Source organism: Manacus candei, unplaced genomic scaffold (genome assembly GCF_025592945.1).
Source record: "Manacus candei isolate 608988 ecotype Guabito, Panama unplaced genomic scaffold, ASM2559294v1 h1tg000002l, whole genome shotgun sequence".
Classification (NCBI taxonomy): Eukaryota; Metazoa; Chordata; class Aves; order Passeriformes; family Pipridae; genus Manacus; species Manacus candei.
Genome location: NW_026138050.1, coordinates 2,437,478 through 2,462,412, shown reverse-complemented (window position 1 = coordinate 2,462,412; position 24,935 = coordinate 2,437,478). Strand labels below are relative to the sequence as shown.

Sequence of the window (24,935 nt, the reverse complement as noted above, 5' to 3'; positions counted from 1 at the left end):
TCTGCTACTTTTTAATGCTTTTGCTGATGTGCTGAGTGATTGATTTCTGGCTGGGTAAGCAGGTGCTGGGTTTGCAGCAGGTCTGGAGGGAGAACTTGGGATGGGGAGGGAGAAATGCTGCTGGCTGTATGGCCAAGGGGACCCCACTAAGCACCATGTGCTGGAAAAATAAAACTGTAGGGTTTGGAGGAGAACTGAGGGTGTACAAAGGGGAAACCTGGTGTTAGGCAGAGGTTGGTGAATGATGAGATCAATGTCCTGAGTCTGATCTGCTGCTGGAGCACCCAAAGAGCCGGGGCTGGGGCTGGCTGGCATCCTCCTGATTGTGTGGAGATGCAGGGCTGCATCCCTCCTGCCATCCCTTGGCTCCTCTTCCCTGCCTGCCCAGCAATCCCTTGGATCCCCTCCCTGCCCCTGGTGAGGCTGCAGCCCCTGTGGCTTTTGGCTGCTCCCCCCACCTCACCTTTGGGGGTACTGTGCCCCCCTCAACACCAGAGCCACCGAGGAGCTGTTCCCCCTTCCCGCTGCAGCCCCCCCCCAGTGTCAGCAGGTTGAGGCTGGTGACAGGTACATCCCCATGGGAAGCTTTATTGGGACATTCTGACTGTTCCAAGCCGGAATCCAGCAGTATTCCCAACCTCCTGCCTTGTTCTCGTACAGGGGGGCTGACGGCCGTCATCTACACCGACGCGCTGCAGACGCTCATCATGGTCCTGGGGGCCGTCGTGCTGGCAGTGAGAGGTAAGAGCTGCTCCAGGGGGACCTCCCCTCCTCACTCAGGTGGTCGTGGAGGTAAATAAAAACACTCAGTCTGAGCCATTCCGTTGGCCAAGATGCCCAGCAGGACTTCAGTCCATGGCAATCACCTGAATGTGGTGCCCCTGTGTCCCCCCTGCTTGCCCTGTGTGCCATTCCTGCAGGTGCAGATGCCATGGAGCATCCCCCTGGTGCTCCACGTGGCACTGTCCCCAGCAGTGGTGACATTCCTGTGGACATGATTGCTCCATATTTGCCTCTCACTCTGAGAGACTGCTCAAGTATTTGACAGTGAAGCAGCATTCCCAGTTCTGCTCCGGGTGTTTTGGTGGGGTCTTCAGACAGGATCCTGCTGCCTGGGGATGTGCACAGCAGAAGGTTGGTACTGGAACAAGGCACGGCTGCAGGGGTGGGATGTGGAGCATGTGGAGCGTGGTGCCATGCCCTGCTCCGGGTTGGAGTGATTATAGTTCATCACCAGCCCTTCCTGAACCCCCAGCACTGTTGTGTCTCCCTAAATTCAGCCTCAGAGCATCCTTGTGAGGACGGGAGCTTTCATCAGCCTGGCTCTGCCATCGGGACTCTTGGCCCCGAGGAGCAGGAAGCAAAAAGTTAAGTCCCAGCTTCAAAGGCAGGTGTTTAACTACAGAGGATGATTTCCAGAGGCACTCCTGAGATGATTTCCACCATCTCCTGGAGAAGGCAGCTTAGGCAGGCAGGTAGGAAAGGCTCTGACCCAGAGCTGTGGAGGTGGGAGCAGCCCCAGAGCTGTGACCAGCCCAGTCCTGTGGCTGCTCCCCTGTGCCAGAGCAGAGCTCGCTCCTGGGCGAGCCCTTGGACACAGCAAGGTGTATTTACAAGAAACAAATGAAAGGACAGAGACTTCCTGGAGAAGGGACAACAACAATTAAGTACCTCAGCAGCGGCACGGAGCTGCTCCAGGCAGAGGAGCTCGTTGCCTGTCGAGGCAGAACAGAGCAGTGGCTGCAGCCTGTGCCTTAGACGTGGTGCCTGGATGTTGTGGATCGTTGTCTGGAGCTGTCCTTGGCCGTGGGGCTCTCTGAGGCTTGTCTCTGCCAGGCTTGGCTGGTGCAGCTGCACAGAGCCAGAGGAGGAGGGCAGGTAGGCAAAGCCTGGAAAATCCCCTCTGGCAGTGGCAGAGCCCGGCTTGTTTTGGCTTTGCTGCCTGCAAGCGTGGCACGGTGTGTGCAGGGGGGTGAGGGGGCTTGGCAGAGGGACTGAGCCAGGGGAGCCAGAAGATGAAGCTGCTGGTTGCACAGGTTTTTCCTCAGGTCTCAGGAGACCTCAGGACCTGGAGGTGGGTGTGCCCCAAAGGTGTTCGGTTTTCTCCAGCTCTTGTAAAGCTCAGCTAATAAAGGACACTTTCAATAGAGTCATGGAATGGTTTGGGCTGGAAGGGACTTAAAGCTCATCTTATTCCATCCCCTGCCATGGGCAGGAACACCTTCCACTAGATCAGGTTGCTCCAACCCCCGTCCAACCTGGCCTTGGACACTTCCAGGGATGGGGCAGCCACAGCTTCTCTGGGCAACCTGTGCCAGGGCCTCCCCACCCTCACAGGGAAGAATTTTTTCACTTTGCTGAACAGAAACCTTGGCAGTGCCATTGGTGGCTCTGCTTAGCTCTGGCAGACTGTGCCATCCTGCCATTCAGCACAGGAATGTTAATCCCAGCAGAGCCCATGGGCTGCATCCTGGCATCTGCAGGCTGAGCTCCCGCTGCCTGGAGGATTTTGCTCCGCTCTTCCATCTTGGCAGGCGTGGGTGCTGTGACTTGCTGGTGAGCACCTTTGGGAAGGGAGCAGGCTCTCACCCCCGGGCACCAATCTCTGCTTTCAGTACTCGGCCTCTGCCTCTGGAGAGCCTTTGTTGGTGCCCAACGCCCATGCAAAGCTTGGGAGTAGCCGGCGCCTGGATAAACCAAGCGCTGGAGGGGGGCCAGGGCTGCTTGTGCAAGAGCAGGAGGAGTTCACAAATGCTGACTCCCTGTGAAACTCGGGAGGATGGATTGCAAGGGGGGGACACGGTGGGTGATGCCCCTTTGCCAGCTCCCCAAAAGCCTCAGGTCAGGGGGCTGCCCTGGGATGAGGACGGGGCTGTAGGTTGGTCATGGAAATGGGAGGACTGGAGGGGGAGGGCTGTCCTCTGGCAGGAGGGGACAACGGAGCAGGATGGGTGGCTTGGAAATTGGGATTTGTTCAAGCTGGCATTTGATGGTGATCCTAGTGCCCAGCATCTGATGCCTGAGGGATTTGTCTAAAGACAGCAGGGCTCGTGGACACGGTCCTGTGGGAGGGAAACTGCTCAGGAGCACATTCCCACCTCCTGCTGCTGCACTGGAGGGGCCCAAGCTGAGGGTCTGAACTGCAGGGGCAGAAGGGATACAGGATGTGACAGCTGGACCAGATTTGGAGAAACCCAGTGAGGGATGCTCGTGGGTCTTGCTTGGAGTCTCCTCCCCTCCATGAAACCTCTGGAGCCTCCTCTCTGCTCCCGAGCACCAGCAGCTGCCGTGGGTATGGGGGTGCCAGTGCCCCTCCCTGCCCGTCTCCCCCAGGCTGCTGTGTGGGTGGCCGTGGTGTGTGGGGGGAGCAGGGCAAGTGCCTCCCCTCCCACCCTCCTCCAAAAAGTGATGCCTCTGGCTCCAAAATCCTCCCACTGGAGGTCCTGGGGGAGCTGCATTCATTCTGTGCTCCCCAGGAGCAGGGAGGTGGTGGGGGGCCAGGGCAGAGCCCAGGGTTGGTTGGCAGCGGCTGCAGGCAGGAGGAGCACGAGGCATCTGCCAAGGGCTTGGAGGCTCACTTGCTAGGGCTTGTTCATGGCACATACTCCTCATCAAGGCTCAGGCTCAGACCTTGGATCCCATTTCCTAGGAAAAATCCAGTGAAAAGGGTCTTTTTTTTCTTTTTCTTTTTTTTTTTTACTGGTTTCTGGAGGTTTGGGGGTGGGGGCACATGGGGGATGCTGGGGAAATGCTCAGGGGAGTACAAAACGTTTGGCTGGACACTTGTGCCAAGGCACCTTGAGCTGCAGTTTATCGAGTGGAAAGCCACCTAATCTTGCATTTCAATAGTCCTGGGCAAGGTTCCCCTGCCCTGGGACCAGGGAGCTTTAATGAACAGGTTGCTTTTACAGTACAAGGTTAAAAGAGGTGGGTCCCTTGAGAAGCCTTTGTCCCAGGACTCGGGTCACCCTCCAAAGGGAGAGTGGGCTGCAATGGGACCTGCTGTGCAAAATGGTAATAGAAGAGTCTCTTAAATAACTAGAAGAAAACACGATCACGGACGAGCCCTCCCTCTCTGGGCAGCACTTCTGGGTTAACGAGCTGGTGAGTGCTCTGCCAGCTGATCTCACAGACCACTGGGTTTTACTGCACTCTGACCACCTCCCCCAACGGTGCTTTCCAGCTTTTAATGAGATCGGAGGTTACCCCAACCTGGAAGAGGCCTATGGAAAAGCGGTGCCGTCCAAGATCGTTCCCAACACTACCTGCCACCTGCCCAGAGCGGATGCCATGCACCTCTTCCGAGACCCGGTCTCCGGAGACCTGCCCTGGACCGGGATGACTTTTGGGCTGTCCATCATGGCCACGTGGTACTGGTGCACCGACCAGGTAAATGTAAACAAGAACCCCCTGCCCCGTGTAACGCGGCCTGGGCTCCAGGCAACGCTCCACCACCGCTCTCGCCCCGCGGGGACCACCTGCACCAGCCCCTAGTGCTCCTTCTGGCCCGTGCTCTCGGGGGGCTGCTTTTTGGAGTCCACGGAAGCACCCGGGGCTCCCGCAACCCTGTTCTTGAGGTGCTTGGACTGGGACAGTTTGGAGAGCGGGATGCCGAGGGGTGTCCTCATCTCCTCGGTTGGCTTCTGGCCCTCGGGCAGGGAGGTGAAGCGTTTGCCCGACGCCCTGGGGTTGCTCGGGGAGAGGTGGCCGGGCGCCGTGGGTTTGCTGGGGCTGAAGGCTTTGCTCTGCCAGTAGGGCTGGCTGCCTGCAATGGTCTTTTTGGGTTCTGCTCCATCCCCTCTGTACTTGGTGGCCCCGAGGGGTTTCTCGTGCGTCGGGGAGCAGGAGACCTCCTTGCCCTGCTCTCTGCCCGCGGGGGTCCTGGGTCGGTAGCGATAGATGTGCGTCCCCTGTTCGTGACAGAGCAGAGAAAGAGGTGAGCTGTGGCTGCCGTGAGGATGCTGCTCCCTGCAAGGACACCTCTGTGACATGGGCTTGGTCCTCATGGACAAATCCCTCTGGCACTTGGTGTAGTCCCTTGCCCAAATACTTCTGAGACCGGTGGCAGCTCAAAACTACCTCAAGTCTTAACTGTGGCTGCTGCTCTGATTTCTTACTGTGATAACACACAGTCCTGCACATGCAGTGCTTCAGCAGCCACTTCCCAAGCAGCCTGGAGGCTGTCCTGAGCTAAGTCCCTGCTGCCTGGAGATCCAGGATAAGGCATCTCAACACCTTCTCTCCAGCAGCAGCCTCAACACCTGTCTTAATCATCTAAGCCCTCATATCAGGCACAAAGAGCATCCAGTCATCCAGACCTGAGCTGTGGGATTAGGTGACTGCCAAGATCAGATGAAAGGATGGAGGGCTGGGGGAGGAGGTGGGATGAGGAGGGAACAGTGAGCTGCAACAGCACTGCGGGGGTGGCTCTGATTAGCTGGGTTGAGACACATGTTTGGATCAGGTCTGAGCACCACTAATCATAATTCTGGACTGGGTAAGGCTGTAACACATGGCTGTGGTCACCAGATAGTGATCTCCTCTTTGGGTGTGACTGCAGATGCACCAGGTGAGATGGGATCTGGTGAGTGCAGGTGCTGATGGCAGGATGAGCTGGGGCCAGGAGGCTGCAGAGCTGGCTGTGCCAACCTGCCCAGCCTCTGCCATGACCCTTGCCATGCTGCCAGTGCCACATCTCCACCGAGCTGTTGGCATCAGCTTGGGGTTCAGCCAGTTAGTCCCAATATCCCAAAGGCCTCTTTGGTCCTGGAGCAGGCACCTCCTGTGCTGACCATGAGGGCTGTGTTAAAGCAGTTTACCTTAGGTGGTTCTGGATCGATTTTATTAGATGCTTAAAATCAGTGTTAAGGTCTGAGATGGCTTCAGGTGGGAAGGACTAAGGGTGATTTAGCTCCTCTCCCTCTGAGCTCATTATGTACCTGATGTGGTGCACATAGTGCCTGAGCTTGGGTGGTGGGTCCTGCAGCTCCTGACATGCTCTGGCTCTTGGAAAGAAGTTAAACTATGGCTTCCCCAAGCATTCCACCCTAGGATTTGGCACCCCATCCCTCCTATCCATTGGGGGAACGAGCCAGTTCTTGCTCAGGAGTGGCTGAATCCTGCTGGGTGCTGAGCATTCTCTATAAGCCTTTGTGGAGACCCTGAGCTCTTTTAAATCAGCAATTCCTACAGATGTTGACTATTTAAGAAGGATTGCCTCAAAACCCCAGGGCTGGCTGTGTTGTGGATGGATACAGCTTGGCCAGAGCTTTGAGGTGTGATGGTCTGAGCAGTGGAGTTGTGGGAGGAGGAGGCTGGACTCGGTTTCCTTGTCACTGTGGGCACTCTCTGGGGAGAAGATTGAATTGAAGGGGCAAGAGTGGGGAGAATAGTGGTGGGGAATGGTTGATACTGTCAGGAGGGACGTGCTGCTGTGGTTTAACACCAGCCCGTTAGTGGTCTGGAGAGAAACCTCGCTGTGGGCTGGGAACACATCTATGCTGCTTTTGGGAGCTGTGCTTGGGCCCTGTGCCCAGTGGCTCCAACATTTGGGATGCACTTTGGTAAGGAGGAGGCTGCTGTGGTGTTGGTGCTGCTCATCCCTCCTGCCTGGCCCTCCACAGGTCATCGTCCAGCGCTCGCTCTCTGCGAAGAGCCTCAGTCACGCCAAGGCCGGCTCCATCCTGGCCAGCTACCTGAAGATGCTGCCCCTGTTTGTCATCATCATGCCAGGGATGATCAGCAGGGTCCTGTACCCAGGTAAGGGCCCCCCAAGCAGCTGTGGAGCCTGTGGGATGTGGATTTTCCCTGTCACTAAGGGATGAGTGGGAGGGGGCTTGTCTGGAAACCTCTGCTCTGCACAGAGCTGGGGGCTCTGCGGGTGGGACAGGGGCAGGAGAAGACACGGGTGTCCCCAGTGCCCTCCTTGAGCCTGCTGTGCATCCAGGTGTGAATGGGGTTGTGTGTTTAGGGAAGGTGATGTTCCAGGGAGAACTTGGGTGCCACGTTCTCCATGGAATGGAAAACATGGTGTTTGCCCTGAGTGAGCCCCCACCTGTGTTTTGGGCTATGCTGGGCCATGGGCCAGCACATGAGAAATGTGGACCCCAGAAAAAGGTGCTTGTGGGGGTTGATGGTGATTCCTGTTGGATTCAGGTTTTCTAGAGTCAGTCAAGGGTTGCTTTGGTTTATTGTTTTTACATATGGGAGAAACTCTTCCCTGCACATCTCCACCAGCTGAGCGCTGGCTTTCCTAACCCTGATGCTGTGTTAATTATCTGCCTCTCATCAAAGGGCCAGAACAAGTTACTGCAGGAACACCAGCGTACCCGGCCACCCCGAGCAGGGTGGCACCTGGGACCTGGGTCACAGCATCAAAGGGCTCTGTGCTCCTTGCCCTGCAGGACCAGGGGGTATTTGATGTGTGAGGATTAAAGCTCTGAGCTCCCTGTCACTGGCTGGGAAGGGAGAAGCAAGTGGACTCTGGGATAGTAAACTTAATTCCCTGTAAATACAGATTAGATGCTCAGCCAGGGTACCCTCAGGCAGTTTCAGTGACTTCAGCTGCTGATTTAACCCTGGGGGTTTGAATGCCCCAAAAACAGCGGGCGGGGAGCCCTGAGAAACCAAAATGCTTGGCAGTGGTGCAAGAGGCTGCAGCGCTTGGGTGGAAACAGGGGATTGCCCCTGTGATCCCCCTGCCTGGAGAGGGTGATGCTCCGGCCCTGGTGGGGATGCTGCCGTGCACCCCGTGCTCCAGCAGCGGGATCTGGGCATGCACCCCATGGAATTGCAGCACCCGTGCGGTGACAGGGCCTGGCGTCACCGCTGGATCAGCCACAAAGCTGCTGACTGTGGCACTCGCCCACAGAGGTTGCTGTCCCTGTTTCTCCGCTGTCTTGCCCTGCCTAATTATGTGTCCGAGTGCTTCTCCTTTGATGCTAATCGCCCTGGCAAGGTGCTGGAAAACAAGCCTGAGAAGGACACGCCTGCACGCACAGCCTGTCCCTGGCTGGGCATGGTGCCGCTGGTGACGGGCTGTGGATGGGGCTCAGCGAGTCCAGGCACATCTGTACAGCTGTGCCCGGAGCCACTCAGCTCCATCCCCAGCCCAATGCTGTGGGATAATCTTTAATTCCCAAAAGCCTCCCCTTTACCAGCTGTTCCCATTGCTAGACACCAAGACCTGTGGCACGGCCACCACCTTCCCAGCCAGGAGAACCTCTTGGGTAACTCCTACCATCGCCACGTGTAGGGTGTTATTCTATATGGGAAGTCTTATCTCGGCATCTGGGACCTGACACCAAAGCTCGGGATGACACCACGCCTCGGCTGAGCTGGCTGGGTCACCTCTGGGTTTGCAACCTCTGTAGGGTGGAGAAACATAAGGTCATCGCAAAAAGTCCTACCTGGGTGGCACTGCTGGGGTAGGAGCTGTTGCCATCCAGGATGGTGCGGGGCAGCACACGCCTGATCTCCACGGCGTTGCTCCTCCTCTTCGTCACGTCCTCCACGCGGACGTGCTTCAGGGACGGGAGGCTGCCCAGGGGGCTGAGGAAGGTGCCCCGGCTGATGTGGGGGTCACTGAGCTTCCTCTGCATGGGAAGGATCTCCCCGTTGTGGGTGACATCCGAGTTGGTTCTCCGGAGCGGCCCGTAGCGATCCCTCACCTCGAAGTACTCGTCCGAGATGGAGGAGGCGTTGGAGCGGCGGTAGCTGTGGTCAGCAGAGCTGCTGGAGTAGCTCTCCTGGTCACTGAGAGTGATGTACTCCTCTTCCTCCTCCTCCTCCTCTTCTCCCAGCCCGTTGTGGGAGCAGGGAGGCCCTTTGTCCTCTTGTGGCCCTGCCACGGGCCGGTCTGGCTGGAGGTGGCAGGTCTCCATGGAAGCTCCGTTGGGTTTCTCCTCCCGCTCCTGCTTCACACCCTTATGGTCGGCCAGCGGTGGTTGTGTTGTGTCACCCTCCAGGGCAGTGCTGCTGTCACAGGTTGTAATGACTTTGGTCACGAGGACACCAACGGGGACGGTCCTTGGCTTTGGAACTGGTGGTTTGATGGTCTCCAGTGTCTCCTCCTGTGGCTTCAAGTGGTGGCCCAACGGTGAAGAGGCAAATGTTCCTGCTTGCTTCGTTGTCCAGCTGATGCCTTCCATGTGGCTGGTAGTGGGCGCTGTAGGGGCTTCCATGGGGGGCTGTGGGATCTGTCTCTGGCAGGGGGACAGCAGAGGCGGCTCTTGGTCTGAGTTTTTCTTGGCCTCCATCTCCCTGTTCTTCAGCATCTGCCGGTGCTGGGCGCTGGCCTGGGAGACGTCGCACACTTTGATGCGGTTCATCTGCGAGAGCTTCACGTTCTTGATCTTGGGGTCGATGATGTTGATGTAGCCCAAGACTTCGCTCCCAGGCTCGGGGTCAGGCTCCACCCAGGTGGGCAGATAGTCAAACATGTTGGCTTTCTCCAGATTCAGGAGGCCGGGGTGGATGAGCAGGGAGAGGTCTGCCATGTCCCCGTGCCGGTCGCCCCCCGGGCCCTCGGGCACGGCTTTGCCTTTGTTGTCTGCCTTCTGGTTCTTGTCCTGGTTCTCAGACGAAGTCTTGCTGATCTGGTCAGCACTCTTGGCCTTCACCAGGGCGTATTTAGGGTTTATCAGCTTCTTCACCACGGCGTTGGCGGGGGTCACCGGCACAACCGAGGGCAGCGTTACGGGCTCGGGTTCGGGCTCTTCACCCATGGAGATGGACTTGAGGCTCACCCCCTTGGACATGAGGTAGAGCTCCTGGAACTGCTTGTCAAACGCCTCCACCACTTGGCCTGAGAGGACTGTGATGACGTTTCGGTCCGTCCTCGCCGCAGACCAGGTGAAGCTGGAACAGAAACACGTTGGAAACTCTCTGAGCGCTCGCTGGTAAATAACACTCCTCTCCCCAACCCTGGCATTCCCTGGGGGATTGATGGTGCCAGCAGGGACATGATCTCATTGTAAACATTAATAATAATAATAATAGGATTGATGAAATAGCTCTCATCACAAATTAGAGTGAAGGGCTGAAGTCTTGAGCACAGTGGACTTGAAGTAAAAGGTACTTGCAGTGGGTCAGTTAGTTTTTCACTTTAGTGTTGGCTGCTTTTCCTTTCTCAGCTTGGGTTAGTTAAGAACAGCAACTCACAAATGGATGTGTTATTTGTCGTGGCCAGAAAGTAGGAAATGTTTCAGCTCCATGTTTATAAAACTTATCTTTTAGAGCTCAGAAGCTGACTGGGGGTGATCTGTTTCTACCAAAGTAAGTTTTCATTTGGACAACCTGGAAAATACTTTGTGTAGGAAATGTTTAGCTGGAAAAGCTGAGGTTAGTGTGAGAGTTGGGACTGGCTGTGGTGTGGTTTGGTGCTTTGGTCCTTCCTTGTGCTTATTGCATTAAGTGGCAGAAAAAACTGGTGTGTCACACCACCTCTGAGAATGGCAGGTGTCCTTGACCTGTTGGTTTCAGGAGGTGGTGGGGACTCCTTGGGGCCCATTCCAAATCTCCTTGCAAAGTTTAGGAGCAGTTTAGGAGCAGGGAAGCAAGTCTGGGATGGGGTCTTGGGGCCATGCTGGGCGGGGACCAGGATTTAGGCCACGTGGGTTTGTGACGATCCTCTGACCAACACCTCCATGGGGGGAGGCAAAAGGGCAGGAGGAGAGCGCTGATTACCTGTAGGATCCACACATGGCTCGATCCCCATCCACGAACATGAACTTCTGGGCCAAAGCCCCCTTGAACTTGGTGGCCGAGCGCGTGAAGAACTCCGTCCCCCCGGTGCTGCGGACGCGCAGGTTCTGCAGAGCAAAGGCAGAGGCGTGAGCAGGAGCAAAGGGCTGCTCTGAGAGCATCATCCGCCCCTCCATCAACGCCCCCCTGGATGCTCCACAGCCCCTTCGAGGAACAGAACACTCTTCATGGCCGGCTCAGAGGAGGCCACAGCGATGGGGAGATAAAATAACTCGCCCAAGGCCACGGGGTGAACTCTGCACTCAGCCTGGAGAATTTCCTGCTTTGCCCACGTGCCGGGCCCTGTTTTCCACCTCTTGAACTCCGTGCTGCCTGTGTCCGTGGGTGAGCAGTGTGTGATGGTGCTGCCAAGCACTCTCCATCCCCTGTGATCTATGGAAATGCCACCCTGGGAGAGGAGATCCCACTCCTCCTCCCCAGCGGGAGATGTACAAGGGCTTTAGGGGGAGCTGGTGACCCCAAGACAGCACACGTGGATCTGGTGGCAGTGGGTTTGCTTTTCACCACACTCCCCCTCTTCTGTGCTCCCAAAATCTGAGTGTTTAGTCCTGCCTGGTTTTAGGGGTGAGGGGGGGGGGAAAAGCAGTGGGGCAACATCTTTTCACCTCCAGGAAGTGAAACCTGGTGATGAGGGAGCAGGTCCCTGTGGAGGGATGGGGTATCCTCCCCAAGGGAGCCCAGGGATGGAGGGGCAGCCCTGGCTCTGCCAAAATACTTTTCTATCTCTAGTCTGGCTTCTGGCTCCAGCGTCTCTGTGGAGGGCACTGGCACATTCCAAAGTCACCAGATAGCATCTTCCACAGCAAAAGGGCTCCCTTGGGTGGGGAGCAAATATTTTCTTGTGAAAGCATCTGCATTCCTCCTGTTCCTGCTGGATTGGTGTTCATGCCATTGCTAAAGGCTCAGTGTTATCACTGGGTCATGCCCTCCACGGCTGTTTTTGTGTGCTTTTTGTTTGTTTTTTTTAAAGAAAAGCAACAAAAATATTGGTCTTCCCCTCCTCCAGCCTTTCTCATCTGCTTCTCTGGACTCTCTTCTCTCCCTGTAGACCACAATCAGGAATAGCCCAGGGGCTTCCCTGGTCCCCACTCCCCCGTGTCTGGCAGGAGGGACAATGACTCAGCATTGATTTTAGCATGATATGAAAAGAAAGGCTTTTCTGAGGGTGTTTCCAGGGAAGATTCACATACTGAGCAGAGAAGTTTATGGGGTTTTTGTTGCATTTGTTTTTTTTCTTAACGTTTGCCTTTTTGCCTGGTGTGTCTGGGGGGACATCCCAGCTTCTGTGGGTGTGCAGCAGCACTGGTGGTGCTGGGGGCTGGCTGGAAAGCAGGCTGGGGTAGGAATTCTCATCCCTGTCCTGTGTTATCCCTACACATGGTGCTGCTGAGATTGGTAGTGCCCAGGGTGCACAAGCTTTACACCCAAGGCTTTGCTCTCTGCCCATCGCCAGCCTGGGTGTCGATCCCTCCCTCTTGGAGCCGCCCCTGTGCCCAAACTCAGGGAGTAGCCATGGGCTTTTCTCGGATAACACCCAGGGATCGACCCTCCCTGGTGCCAGTCCCCTTTCCTCCCAGCTCCTGGTGTATCTCTGCTTGTCTGGCCTGTGCCAAGGCGGGTGCCCGGCGGGATGGCCGGGTGCCGAGCGCGCCGGGCTGGGTGAGTCACTCCCCAGGCACTCGCCCTTGCTCAACGGAGCGACCTCCTTGCCCAAGCCAGTTATTAATTGCCGAGCAAAGGCACCGAGATAACGAGGGATGTTTCGTTATCATCTCCGGGCTTAGGAAGCAGCTCCCAGACTCTGCCCTACTTTCCTCGCCACCCCCTTGCCCTGCTGCCTCCCGTGCCAGCAAACCGGCTGCAGTGTGCGGCAAATCCCAACTTCCAGACATTTGCCGAGCTCTGCAGATGTTCTCCTGCTTTTCCAGTCCTGCCACCGGGCTGCTAATGTAGGAAAACACCGGAGTGCGTCAGCGCTGGCTTTTCTGGTCTCGGAGCGGCAGCAGCCTGCGGGATCCCAGACTCTCCAGGGAGTTTGGACGCAGGTAAAAGCTCGGCTGAGTTTTGCTTTAATTGTTGGGAGCAGCAATTAAGCTGGGCTGGCGGGCATGGTGAGGCTTGGCCGGCCGGTGCTCTCATCTCTCTGCGTGGGGGTCCCTGAGCCCCAGCATGTCCCACCTCATTCCAGCCAGGTGCGAGGGTGTCGTGGCTCCGACGTGTTCCTGCTCAGCTGTGGGTTCGCCCTCACCGTAAGCAAATCTGGGGAGCCTGCCCAGGCACGGGCCTCCCCAGCAGCCATTTGGCAGCCGGTGCGTGGCCCGGTGACGTCAGGAGCAGAAACATCACTTTTCTGCCAAGCAACGGGCGAGGCCGAGCGACTCACGGCTGGAGAGGGGTGTCTGCAGGCCCTGAGTGACACTGCTGGGCTGCTCTGCTGTGTTTGCATCTGGTGCTGGCAAGGGGAGTGTTGTGCCCAGAGGAAAACCTGGAACTCTGTGTCCTGTGGCTGGAACCTGGGGCTTTGTCCTGTAGCTGGAATGAGGGTCTGCACTCCGGGAGCTGCTCCTGAGGCTGATACACTCCCCCCATCCTCTCCTCTGCCCCTTCATCTTCCTCTGCCTTTGCATGAGAACACCCTGATAGGTGATTTTTTTCTCTGCAACCCCTGCACACACAGGGAGGTGTAAGGAGAATCCTAGAATCCCATAACTGTTTGGGTTGGAAGAGACCTTAAAGCTCATCTCATTCCAACTCCCTGCTGTGGGCAGGGACACTTTCTACTACACCAAATTGCCCCAAGCCACATCCAACCCGGCCCCTTGGGTTTGGGGCACTTTGGGCTGGGGACTGACCCCTGTGCTGCCAGACATCCCCCCTTCTGCTTTGTCATCCCTGGTTTTACGCAGGATCTGTGCACAGGAACTATTCCATGTGCATCCCCCAGCACTCCAGGGCTGGTGAGCATGGTGTGTGTGGGCAGGTCAGTCCCACCAGTGTGTGCTGCCCTGCACGGACGGGAGCAGTGAGGGCATCCTTGGCAGCTGCCAGGGCCGCAGGCAGCGTGGGTGCCTCCCTGCTCTGCTCCCGGCCCTGTGCTGGGGCGGAGGCTCCGGAAAAGGGGAAAATCAAGTTTTTTAATTCCAGCCTCTGGCTTGCGGGAAAGCCCGAAAGCGAGAGAACCGGCCGGCGGTTGCTCCTGCCGGTCCTGCCCCTGGGGCAGCAGCAGGAATGGGGCTGGCAATGGCACAGATCCGGCCCTGGCATGGCATCTGCTGCTCCTTCCCTCTTGCCAGCTTGTTCCCTCAACCCACCAGGACGTGCTGAGCTCGCAGGTTTGCCGTGAGCTTTGCAGTGCCCTGTGCGACCTGTGCCCGCTCTTGCGGGGCTGCATCTCCCCAGGCATCCCTCTGCCCCAATTCCAGCACTGGCTGGGTACCAGCAGCCCCCTGGGGTTTCTGCACTGAGCTTTGCTGGGTGGAAATCCACATCCCTGTCTCTCATCCGTTCCCCTCCATCCTGCTGCTCCCAGATTAGGGCATCACCTTCAGCTTTTGCTACAGGAGAAATGGACAAAACTCATCTGGCACTGCCCAAAGTTCAGGGGCTGTGATTCCCCAGGACAGGAGGGAGCAGAGTGGATAACTCTGGTTACATCCCTGCATTGGAGAGGTTCCCCAGCTCGGACCCCTCTGACCATCCTCACCTTTAGGTGCCCGGTGTGCATATGGGCTCGCTCGCACATCTGCAGGAAGTGCTTCACGTTGGTCTCATCCAAAATGATGTAGACCCCCACTTTCCTCTTGAAGCCTGCGTCCAGGAGGTCCTTGAAGATGTCTACATCAGTGAACATATCCATGACCACCGCGATGACCTGGAGAGGGGAGAGGAGAGATGAGTCTGGGCAGCAGGGCCGGGGACAACCCAAAGGTATGGTCGGTGCTTGTTTTGTGAGAGGCAAGGCAATGTCATCTCTGTAGGAGGCTGGGATTCAATGTGGGGGAGCCCAGGATCCCCTCCAGCTCCAACCAGCCCGAGGGTGGAAAGCAGGAGTCCCAGTCCCATTCCTTTACTGTCACTGTGGGAGGTTTCATCTCCACAAAATGTGTAGATGTGGCACTTGGGGACACAGTTAGGGTGAACATGGCAGTGCTGGATTAGTGGTTGGGCTCGATGGTCTTATATGTTTTTCCAACCATAACGGTCCTGTGATTCCAGTGGTGGCCCATAGCATAATATACTCAGGAAAAATTGTTTGCTGAGGGTGAATCCAACTTTCCTGCCTTTAACGAGCTCCACAAATTTCAGAATCCAGTTTCTGGCTGAGAAGTTTGGTGTCCCTTTGCTATCAGCATTGCAGGGAGCACCAGAAGGGGAGACCTCTGATTTAATGATCATAGGGTTGAAAAAGACCTCTAGGATCATCGAGTCCAACCATTAAATGATGGGTCTGTCTGTCCAAGGGCATGTTGTGTGGGGTGGTTGCTGCCTCTGGAGTTATCATACAGAATCACATGCTGGTGTTGAGAGAAACACTATAAAAAACAGCTAAAAATGACTTTAAGCTTGGCAGAGAGTATTGAGATACTTCTGAGGTGCTCTCAGGAGCTAAAGTGACTTTTAATCCCCTTTAAAACCAGACCTGGGTGTGAGCTGACAAGGCTCCTTAAGAGCAGCCAGGAGTTCGCAGCTCCCAGTTCCCGTACCCGGCTGTTCCAGAGGCTGCTGCTCTGGCTGGATCCAGAGTCAGCTCCACACTGTGGGGTCAAGGCAGAGCACTGGGGCAGTGTCTGGGGCTGCTGACACCCCTCCTGGTCTCAGTGCCCAGCCTGGGGTGCTGCTCCAGCTGCACAACATCCCTCCTCCCTCCCGGGCTGTAAAGAGCGGAGCAGAGCCGGGATGGCCGTGCCAGTGCCAGTTGGGTTTGTCACACAGCAACCTCCCTGATATTCCCAAGCTGGAGCTGCCTTTGTACCCAGGGCGTTTGCTGCCCTGGCACAGCCAGGATGAGTCCCACAGGTGATAGGAAAGTGGATCTGTGCTGCACTGGGATTTCATGGAATGGCTGAGCACCAAAGGTCACTCTGTGCCCGTGGATTTGGACTTTCTGGAGGTGGCATTGCTGGTGGCAGTGAGCAGCAGTGGTGGTGTATGAGATATGGCAGGAAAAGGGGCTGCAGGCAGCTGCCTGCAACCCAGCTGAGCATCCTGGGGCAGCCCCACAGGGCTCATCCCAGGGGAGCAGCTTGTCATCAGGGTGCTGGCACGTCATTGTCCCGTGGTTGGAAAGGTGTCAGTGCTCCCATCTCTGTGGCTGTTCCTGGAAGGTGCCCTGGGTTGGGAAGATGGGTGCTCTCAGCCCTCTGCTCTTCCAGGATGGCTCTGCTGGCAGTGGCACGAGGCTGAGCTGGGCAGGACACCAGCATGGGAGTGTGAGGGGACACAGGGAGACCCTGGGATACTCCTCCTTCAGGAAGGAAGGGATCGGGATGGTGCTGGGCACTCACACAGTCAAACACGTCCAGTCTGGAGCTCTCAAAGCACCAAGCTGCCTTTTAATTAGGTTTGTGCCACAGGACAACCTGGAGAGCTTTAATTAAACAGAGGATGGCGCATTATGACATTGCTGCCTCTTCCTTTTCTGCAGGCGATGGGGTGAGGAGCGAGGCTGTGTGTGGAGCCCCAGCCCTGCTGTCTCTGATGCTGCCTTGGCCTCCCCAGCCCTGGCCACATACAAGTGTTTTGGGAAGTGCCAAGGGAGGATTTATGGCTCTGCCACTCGATTTTAGCTGAATTCCCATTTATCCTCACCCGAGAGCCTCTCACCAGGTTTTGCTGTGAAAGGCTAAATCCTCACTCCCTTGTGCCTCTGCTCTTGTGTTTTGCTTGTCCTCACTGTCCCCGTGGGGAAACTGAGGCAGGAAACCGGGTGCCTGCTTTGCATGGATGTAAAGTGGGACGGGTTCAAAGCTGCTCTGGGAGCTCTGGGCTTGGATTTGCTGTGTACAGCAACTAACTGGGGAGGAGCTGTGCTGTCTGCTGCGAGTCCTGGGTGAGGGGCACCTGTGGTGGGACGGTGTGTGCCTGGTTTAAGAAGGTGGGTTTGGTGGCAGATGGTTTGTTTCTCTCTCTGACACCGCTGATCCACGTGGCTGTGGTCATGTCACTCTGCCTGTGCCCTGTGTTTTCTCCAGAGGAAGCTGAGGGCTCATAAAATGGAGATGACAATAGCACTGACCTTTATTTTGGGAGGAAAAGAGAATTTTCTCACTGTGGCCCCAGCACTCCCAAGGCCTTGGCTCGCTGCTGTGGCTCTGAAGATGTGAAGGAGCTTTGTAGGGGTGCGAGCAGGGGATGATTACATCCCCCATGCCAAGCCCTGCTCCCACAGGGATGGTGAGAGAGCCGTGCACTGCAGGCAGTGGCCCAGGGTGGCTGGCTCTGGCACAGGGAGGCAGCCTGGCTCTCGCCCTCTTGCCCACATTTTCAACCCGAGTCCTCCTGCTCGGCTGGTGCATCCTGTCACTGCTCAGCTCCCACTTCCCTCCCCGCCACGTCTCACCTGCAGGACAGGCTTGGCCTCGCTTTGTCTCCGGGACCTCACGCCCGTGTGCCAACACTGCCCTGGCATGGAGTGGGCTGGGAGAGCAAGGATGGTCCTGGCAGTGCTCCCCAGGTGGAGACTGTCTGAGGTGAAATCTGCTGCTTGGCTGCCTGTGCTTGAACCAGGGCTGGGACCGGCTGGGTCTGTGCCAAACCCAGGCATGGGGGCAATTGGCAAAGGATGGAGGTCTGTCTGCTCCAGAGCAGGGAAATCCTCTGTGCTATTTGTGTTCCAGCTTGGGGAATAGAACTGTCTGTGCCATCCAGCTGTGGGATGCGAGCTTGGCACCCTTGTCCCTGTCACCTCTACCAGGGCAGCACTCCTTGCAAGGACATCTCCTTTCCCAAAGCCCCTTTGCCAAGGGCATCCCAGGAAACTTTGCCATTCATATGGAAGATGCAGAGGAAATCAGCCCCAAATCTACAGCTGGATGCTCCCCGTGCCCACGAGGGTGATACTTTTCTTCTCTGGGTCCCAGAAGCTGCCAGGATCCACTGGATACAGCAGATGTGCAGGTGCCAGGTTCCAAAACCATGAGGAGTGGTGAGCACGACATCCCCCCGGACACCGGGCAAACACTGCTGGGATCCTTTGGAACAGCTTTGATGAGCACTGCAGGATCATGTTTTATAGAGGAAGTTGCAGCTCTTTATTAGCTCACTCTGAATCATCAGATAATGAGTTTTGGGGCACACCACGTGGGCATTTAATAAATTAGGCAGGCACCAAGGCACAATTAGAGGAAGCGTGTTGGGATGGAGGAGAGGTGGGACAAGTAACATTAATAATTGCTCTCCCCTGTCGACCCTTTCATCCAGGAATGGAGGAAGGTTTTGTAAACAGTAATTAATAGGGCCTCCCAACCTTCACTGGAAGTTGCTCAGGGTAATTGTATCACCACAATCCCAACCTGGAACCTCAAGTGCAGAGAGGAGGTCAGAGTCGCTGCTCTCTCTGGTGGCTCTGGGCCAAGGTCAGTGTTTTCAGCCTGCTCCGATTTCTGGTCAGACAGAGCCAAAATTTAGAGAAGAGGAGGGAAATCTGCCTTCCTGCCCATCATAGAATCATTTGAGATTGGAAAAGATCATCAAGTCCAGCCTGTGCCTGATCTCCACCTTGTCACTCAGCCCAGAGCACTGAGTGCCACGTCTAGTCCTTCCCTGGACACCTCCAAGGGTGGGAACTCCACCACCTCCCTGGACAGCCACTTCCAATGCCTGACAACCCTTTTCATGAAGAAATTCTTCCTGATGTCCATCCTGTGAGCTTTGCAGACTGAGGGGATCTGCAGCGGGGAAGAGACGGCCACGCCATGCCTGGACCTGGTGAAGGTCTCCAGGGTGAAGCCTGGTGGGTGCACCACATCCCTGACCACCTCTGCTTGTTGGCCACAAAGACGGGGATTTTCAGGGAGAGCAGGGATGTGGCCACAGAATCCTGCCTCTCTTCTCTCTCATTTATTCCCAGAAAGAGGAATCCCAGAAAGAGGAGAGGATCATTTGCATCTCCCTGCCCGGCACACCTGGATTTGAGGCTCTGAACTCAGCAGCACTTGGTCTCATTCCTGCAAGCAACAGGGTTCATCTGCACCCTCAGAGCAGCCCCACATGCCAGTTCTCTGCTTCCTCACCCCAGCTCTGCCTGCACGACCTTCCCAGCACCAGCAGCTCTCACGTGGGCTCTGAACTTTCCTCGGCTGGGGCCTGTCAGGGGACTTTGATCTTCTGGCCACGGGACAGCAAATCCTGCAGTGGGGTTTGGGGTTCAGCACCTGGGAGCATTTCAGACCAAGGATCTGAGACAATGTCAGGAGCAAGGGTCGTCCCCTGGGATGCAACAGTGAACCTCTCCCAAGTCTGTGCCCCTTTGCAGGTGGATGAAGAGCACTGCTGGTGTCTGGAGGGATGGGACAATTCAGCAGGGATCTCCCCAGGGAGGACAGAGTGCATGGCCAGCCTATGTGACATCTGATGGGGTGGCAGCAGGACAGTCCCTCTGTCCACCTTCAGCTTCCTCAGCCAAACTCTTCCACCTCTGAGCTGCCGTGAAGACCTTAAGCCTTGGCTAAAATCAGCAGGCACAGAGGAGGGTGGTCTATCCCTCTGTCCCCACCCTTAGGAGCACCCACAGATGGTCACCCAGGCTCTGAAGCATGACAGCACGTTCAGCTGCAGTGACTGTGGTCTTTGAATACGGGGTGGGAGACCACAGAAGAACCCTCTTGCCAGATCCCATAACTCCTGCCATCCTGCAGGATGAAGCACTCACCCTCCTCTATGTTTGCTGGGGTGCCATAAGCATCAAGGAGGCTTGTGCATGTCACCAGTGGTGTCACCACGTCTCATTCCACTGGCAGGGACCGCCTGGACCAGGAGGCAGCTCTGCTGCCCAGCCCTGCTCGGGGGGCATCAAGGTCCTGGTGATGATCACAGCAGCATCAGCCATGGCCCTGTGGCTTGGAGAGGCTCCAAGGGGAGGTGGGGATGTGCAGCTGCCTGACTCAGCCACGGGCTCTGGAGAGGAGGAGGTGTGGGATGACTCAGGAGATGCCGTTTGCGTGGGGCAGGTGGGAAGTGGTGAGTAGGCAAAGCCAGACAGGAGCTGCAAACCCGAGTCAGAGGCAGCAGGAAAGACCCAGGGATGAGACATTATTTGTTGTGGGATAATTCTCCCATCCTCCAGCCCACGGGACTGCAGCCCTCCCTTCCCTTTGCCCTCACTGCAAAGTGCTCTGGCGGGGAAAATGTCACAGGTAAGGACAGGTCACTTTGACTTTCGTGAGGTGACAGTGGCCAGAGATGGCTCCTGCCCACAGTGGGCAGCCCTGACACCCACATCAGCCTTTCCTGTAAGCCTTGGATGTGTTGGGAGATTAGTTTTCCTGCCTGAGCTGGGGCTATTCATGCTCAGAACTCTGGTCCCATGGTCCTGGAGAAGCTCTGATGGCTGCATGTCACCAGGTTTCCCTCTCTTCTGACAGGATCTGCAAACCCCAGCCCTGTCCCTGGAGGAGCCAGGCAGACCTGATGCATCCCAGCCTGTCTCTCTCTGCTCCATAGCCACCCTGGCAGTGTCTCCCTGTTTTCCTGCTGAAGCATCCCCCAGGTTGGGATACTCCTTCCTTGGAGTGCTCACGGTATTGGACGCACAGAAGTCAAAGAGCTTCAAAGCACCGAGAAACCAGCAGGTACTGACCCCTCCTGCACTTCCCAGCTGGGATTAGATCACTGGGAAACACCAACAACCTCTGCCCACCACCACCGGCCTTCAACACATGCCATCATCTCCCTCCTTCCCTGGTCCTCCTGCCCATGACACCAGCCTGAACCCATTGCTCATGCACCCCCACTCCCTGCTCCTTGGTTGGATGACACAGGGAGGACAAGTCTCAACCCAAACCCCTTCAGCATCTGCCCAGCCTTGTCCTGCTCACCGGCTCATCCTTTTCCTCTGAAAGCCATGATGAGGCCAGCTCGGAGCACCACAGTTATCTTGGGCAAAACTTGACCCTCGTGTGTCAGTGCCAGACCAGAGGCTTTGGCTACTTTGCCCCAGGGCTGCACTGGGTCTCGGGGCTACGCACTGGGCAGACAGTGGACACAAGGACAGAGGCCAGACCATGACCCTTTGGGTCATGTGCCAAACAGCTGGTGGACTCAAGGCCAGATCATGACCCCAGGTTCCTGCGTGCTGCCACGTGCTGCCACACTGGGAACAACAACTGTGGGGTGCCTGGCACTGCGGCCTCGCAGCTGGGAAGCAGCTCAACCCATTTTTCTCCGCAGCGGTTTTCCCCACAGCCCTGTAGGGACCCTGGGATTAACAACACGGCCATATGGACCATGGGAAGGGTTGTGTTCCTCCCAGGGAGCGCTGGACCAGGCGAACAGCATCCTCAGCGAGACCCGACCCCCAAATACTGGTTCCACGGAAAAACCCGAACGCCTGCCCGCGCTGCCTTCGCTCGGGCACAGCTTCCCGCGGGACAGGCACTGCCTGGCAGAGCAGGACTTCCAGCAGGACGCCCTGGGGCACATCCTGCCCCGTCCCCGCGGCACGCCTCACCTTCTGAGCCTGGCAGATCATCTTCCTCACCACCTCCTTGATGTGCGCCTGCCCCTCGATGGGCGGCTGCATGTAGACGGTGGCGCGGGTGACCCCGCGGTAGGCGATGGTCTCGGGCCAGCCCAGGTCCAGCTGCGGGATGGAGCGGTCGGACCTCTGGGGCCAGTACTCCAGGGAAGGAGCCATGTCCTGCTCGTCCCCTTGGCTGTTGCCATCCCCTTCGCTCCCCCCTGTGCTGCCGCCGTGGCGCGGGATGTACTCGGAGCCGGGGTCGTACGTCTCCAGCGTGTCCAGGATCTTCTTGAGCTCCAGCTCGGAGAGGAAGTCCCTGATGTTCTCCCTCTTCAGGACCTCGTAGAAGGCGTCGCGGCCACGGGAGGCCAGTGCCTCCAGGGCCAGGCGTTGCTCCTCGCTGTAGAAGAACTCAGGCTTGGACTCGCTGGACCTCCAGTTGACGTGGCTGTCGTCCAGGCACTGCACCTGGGAGAAAGCCATGGTGACCGCGCGCCTCTCCCGGGGGAGCTCTGTGCCCCCAGCGAGCGCCGGATGTCGGCAATAAATAAGGAATTAATTATTCTCCAGTCTTTAAACACACGATCCCCTTTGCTTCGCCCTCCCTGGCTCGATGGGCAGCTTGGGAAAGGCAGCGCTCCCTTTTCCAACGGCTCCTGCCACGCCGGAGCTCCTCTCTGCCGGGGAGGAGGATTTGGTTTCTGGCTTGCTCCCGGCTCCACGGGGTGAGAGGGCTCCAGGCAAGATAAACACGGAGCTTCCCACGGCCGGGGCTGTGTGACGGGGCAGAGACAGCCCCGGGTGTATGAGCACCACCAGCAAGGTCCTTCACCTCCGAGTCCACGCTCTCCTCATCCTCCGCTCTCCCAAGACAACGATAACGCACCCGACGAAATAAAAAGTGGGGGAAAAAAAAGAAACAAAGAGAAAACTGGCTTAATGAAGGGCAGCGAGAAGCAGGATTTCTCGGCCGAGACGCCGTCCCTGGTTGTCCCCCCTGGAGCAGCGGGTCAGCCCGTGGGTCTGGCGGCGGCGAACGCTCCCCGTCAGCCTCCTGTGCATCGCCCTGGCTGGCAGGTCGATGGCTCGGGGCTCCTGCCAGCGCGCAGTGCCGGGGCCGGACAGGTAACAGCAAGAAGTGAAAAGAGGAAAAGGAAAAGAGTGATTCATCCCTCCGCCCTGCCCCACCTGCAGTCACATGTTGCCTTCACACATTCCCTGCCCTGCCCCGATTAACTCTTTCGGCTGGTGTGTCCTCACGCCTCAGACCCGGAGCCTGGGAACCCCCCGGAGGGTGCCGGAGGGTGGTGGGAGGCTGGGGAGGGCTTTGGGTGTTCGTCTTAAAAAAAAAAAAAAAAAGAAAAGCGCGCCTCTCTCCTGAAATCCCTCCCTCTCCCGGTGTGCCAGCTGGTAAGTCAATATTTTCCAGGAAAACAGCTCTGTCCTGTGGTTAACCCCTCCTGTGCTGGTGTGGGAGCTCGGAGCCCAGGTGGGTCCCAGGGGGCAGCACCGGGTCGGAGCTGCTCGAAGGCAGATTTAGACAGAATAGTAGGAAGCATTTCTTTAGGGAGAGGATGGTTCAGTCCTGGAACAGGCTTCCTAGAGAAGTGATCAATGCCCCAAACCTGTCAGTGTTTAAGAGGCATTTAGACAATGCCCTTAATTTTTTTTATCAGCCCTGAATTGGTCAGGCAGTGGGACCAGATCACTGCAGGGCTTTTCCAACTGAAAATATTCTATTCTGTCCTGTCCTGTCCTGTCTGGTCCCTTCCTCTATAAAGTTTGCAGCATGGACATGGACACGGTCACGTCACCAGACCTCGCTATGGCAGATTTCATTCACAACTGGGAGATGGACAAAAAAACCCCCACCCTGGATTCACCAGTTGGGGCTCACAAGCCAGAAACGTGGACCTTTCTCCTGGAAGCTCAGATGAAGACGAATTTCAGGAATTGGGGTCAGATTCTTGCGCCAATGCAAAAAAAGGAAAGTGCCATGGGCTGTGTCTCGCTGCCTCCCTCGCGTTGGTGCGGCTCATCTGGATCTGCAGCCGGATAAATGAGGGCCCTGCTTGAGTCAGGCTCCCGAGGCGAAGCCGCCCGTCTGCCCGGCTGCCCGGCCATCAAAGTGCTCCTCTCTGCAGGCACAGTGGCCCTGCTCATCCCATGGTGACAAGTCAGGTGAGGGGCTGTGCCCAGCCCGGCTTTGTCCTGTGCAGGAGGTGGCAGCGGGGCTGGGGGACACAGGGATGTGACAGCTGTCTGTTGGGATCATGGAATCATTTAGGCTGGGGAAGCCCTCTAAGATCATCAAGTCCAACCCAGCACTGCCAGGTCCAGCGCTAAACCATGTCCCCAAGTGCCACATCTACAGTGTAGGGGGGAATTAAGCATTTGGCTCCCACCAAATAGCAGCTCAGGAGGTGCTTCAGGTGGACCTGACGAATTTATGGAAAGGCTGTGCTGACCCCTTAGGGATTTTCCGGTGGTGGGATGTCACTTCCATGCTGTGGCCTGGCCAGTGAGTGGTACAGCAGAGACTGAGGGCACTGGAGCCAAAACTGGATGTTTTAGGTGAAATTCCAGCCCTGATGAGCAGAGGACAGTACATGTGACAAAGCCAAGCACTGAGCCAGCACCCACGGAGGGCTCCAGGGCCTCATTCCAGTTGTTGTCCCCCCTTGGGTAGGTTGGGAGATGCCCTGGCTCGGTGCATGGAGCGTGGGTGTGTGTGGCGTGGCTGGAGTGTGCTGTGGTTGTCCCCACCTCAGCCACTGCCACCCGCTCCGGCTGTTTTTATTGTGCCAGGAGATTTACGGGCTCTTTTGCGGGGTGTGTGCACTAATGATTTATTGCCTGTGGTGTAAGTGCTGCATCCCATCCATCGTGTGATGCACTGGCTCCTGGAGACAGCTGGTGGGGGCGGATTGGGATGGCAGAGCTCCACACCTGGAGCATCACCTGATCCCTGTATGGGGCGAAGACACCTGGATCCCCCATCCACAGTTCCTGGGGGCTTGTTCACCCAGGAGTCTTTGCCCCACACAGTGAATTTAGCACCCAAATTCAGCCTCTGTTTGCAGGGACAGGTTGCTGTGCCTGAGCAGGTCAGTCCTCCCCATTCCCAGTGTCCCTGGGCTGATCCAGCCGGACAGGCAGCGCCTGGTGCAGACACAGCCCCTCTCCTGCAGCCAGCTCCTCCCGGCTGCAGAGGGGAGCAGTCATTACAAGCTCCTAATTAATTTTCCATCTCTAGCAGAGGGCCTAAAAGAGGCAGTGGGGCCCAGCACTGGGCTCTGCTCCTGGCTTGGGGGCTCTGGCCGCTCCATTGGGCTTGGCTCCCGCTTCCCGCACGCTCCGGGGTTCCACCGAGGGGTTCCATGGCTGAGCTGAGCCCTGGGATGGGTGTTTCAGCAGGAATATAACACCCAGACAACTGCCTTGCCCTCTGGAGCGCCTTCCACCCTCCAGCCAACAACCATTTGCATGGAGC

General features: G+C 57.0%; 3 protein-coding genes across 8 annotated transcripts in view; 1 reads left to right on the top strand and 2 right to left on the bottom strand.

The window, feature by feature from the left end:
* SHMT1 (serine hydroxymethyltransferase 1) overlaps window positions 1–24,935 on the bottom strand; it is a 147,212-nt gene that overhangs the window by 41,593 nt on the left and 80,684 nt on the right. The gene's annotated exons all lie outside the window — the stretch shown is intronic.
* SLC5A10 (solute carrier family 5 member 10) overlaps window positions 1–24,935 on the top strand; it is a 39,772-nt gene that overhangs the window by 9,261 nt on the left and 5,576 nt on the right. For all 5 annotated transcript variants that reach the window (XM_051778113.1, XM_051778095.1, XM_051778104.1 and 2 more), the window contains 3 exons: window positions 661–741; window positions 4,184–4,389; window positions 6,624–6,759. In XM_051778113.1, coding sequence (XP_051634073.1) covers window positions 661–741; window positions 4,184–4,389; window positions 6,624–6,759 — 423 coding nt within the window. The remainder of the gene's footprint in view (window positions 1–660; window positions 742–4,183; window positions 4,390–6,623; window positions 6,760–24,935) is intronic.
* On the bottom strand, window positions 4,357–23,169 carry FAM83G (family with sequence similarity 83 member G). Of its 2 annotated transcripts, none has more exons than XM_051777985.1 (5): window positions 21,431–23,169; window positions 14,468–14,635; window positions 10,687–10,811; window positions 8,409–9,858; window positions 4,357–4,910 (listed from the first exon to the last, which is right to left on the bottom strand). In XM_051777985.1, exons 1-5 carry the CDS (start codon window positions 21,923–21,925, stop codon window positions 4,491–4,493), a joined length of 2,658 nt encoding a protein of 885 aa, XP_051633945.1. In that variant the 5' UTR covers window positions 21,926–23,169; the 3' UTR covers window positions 4,357–4,490. The 2 variants fall into 2 exon arrangements, with proteins under 2 accessions (XP_051633945.1, XP_051633955.1); XM_051777995.1 differs by lacking the exon at window positions 21,431–23,169 and adding an exon at window positions 19,634–19,711.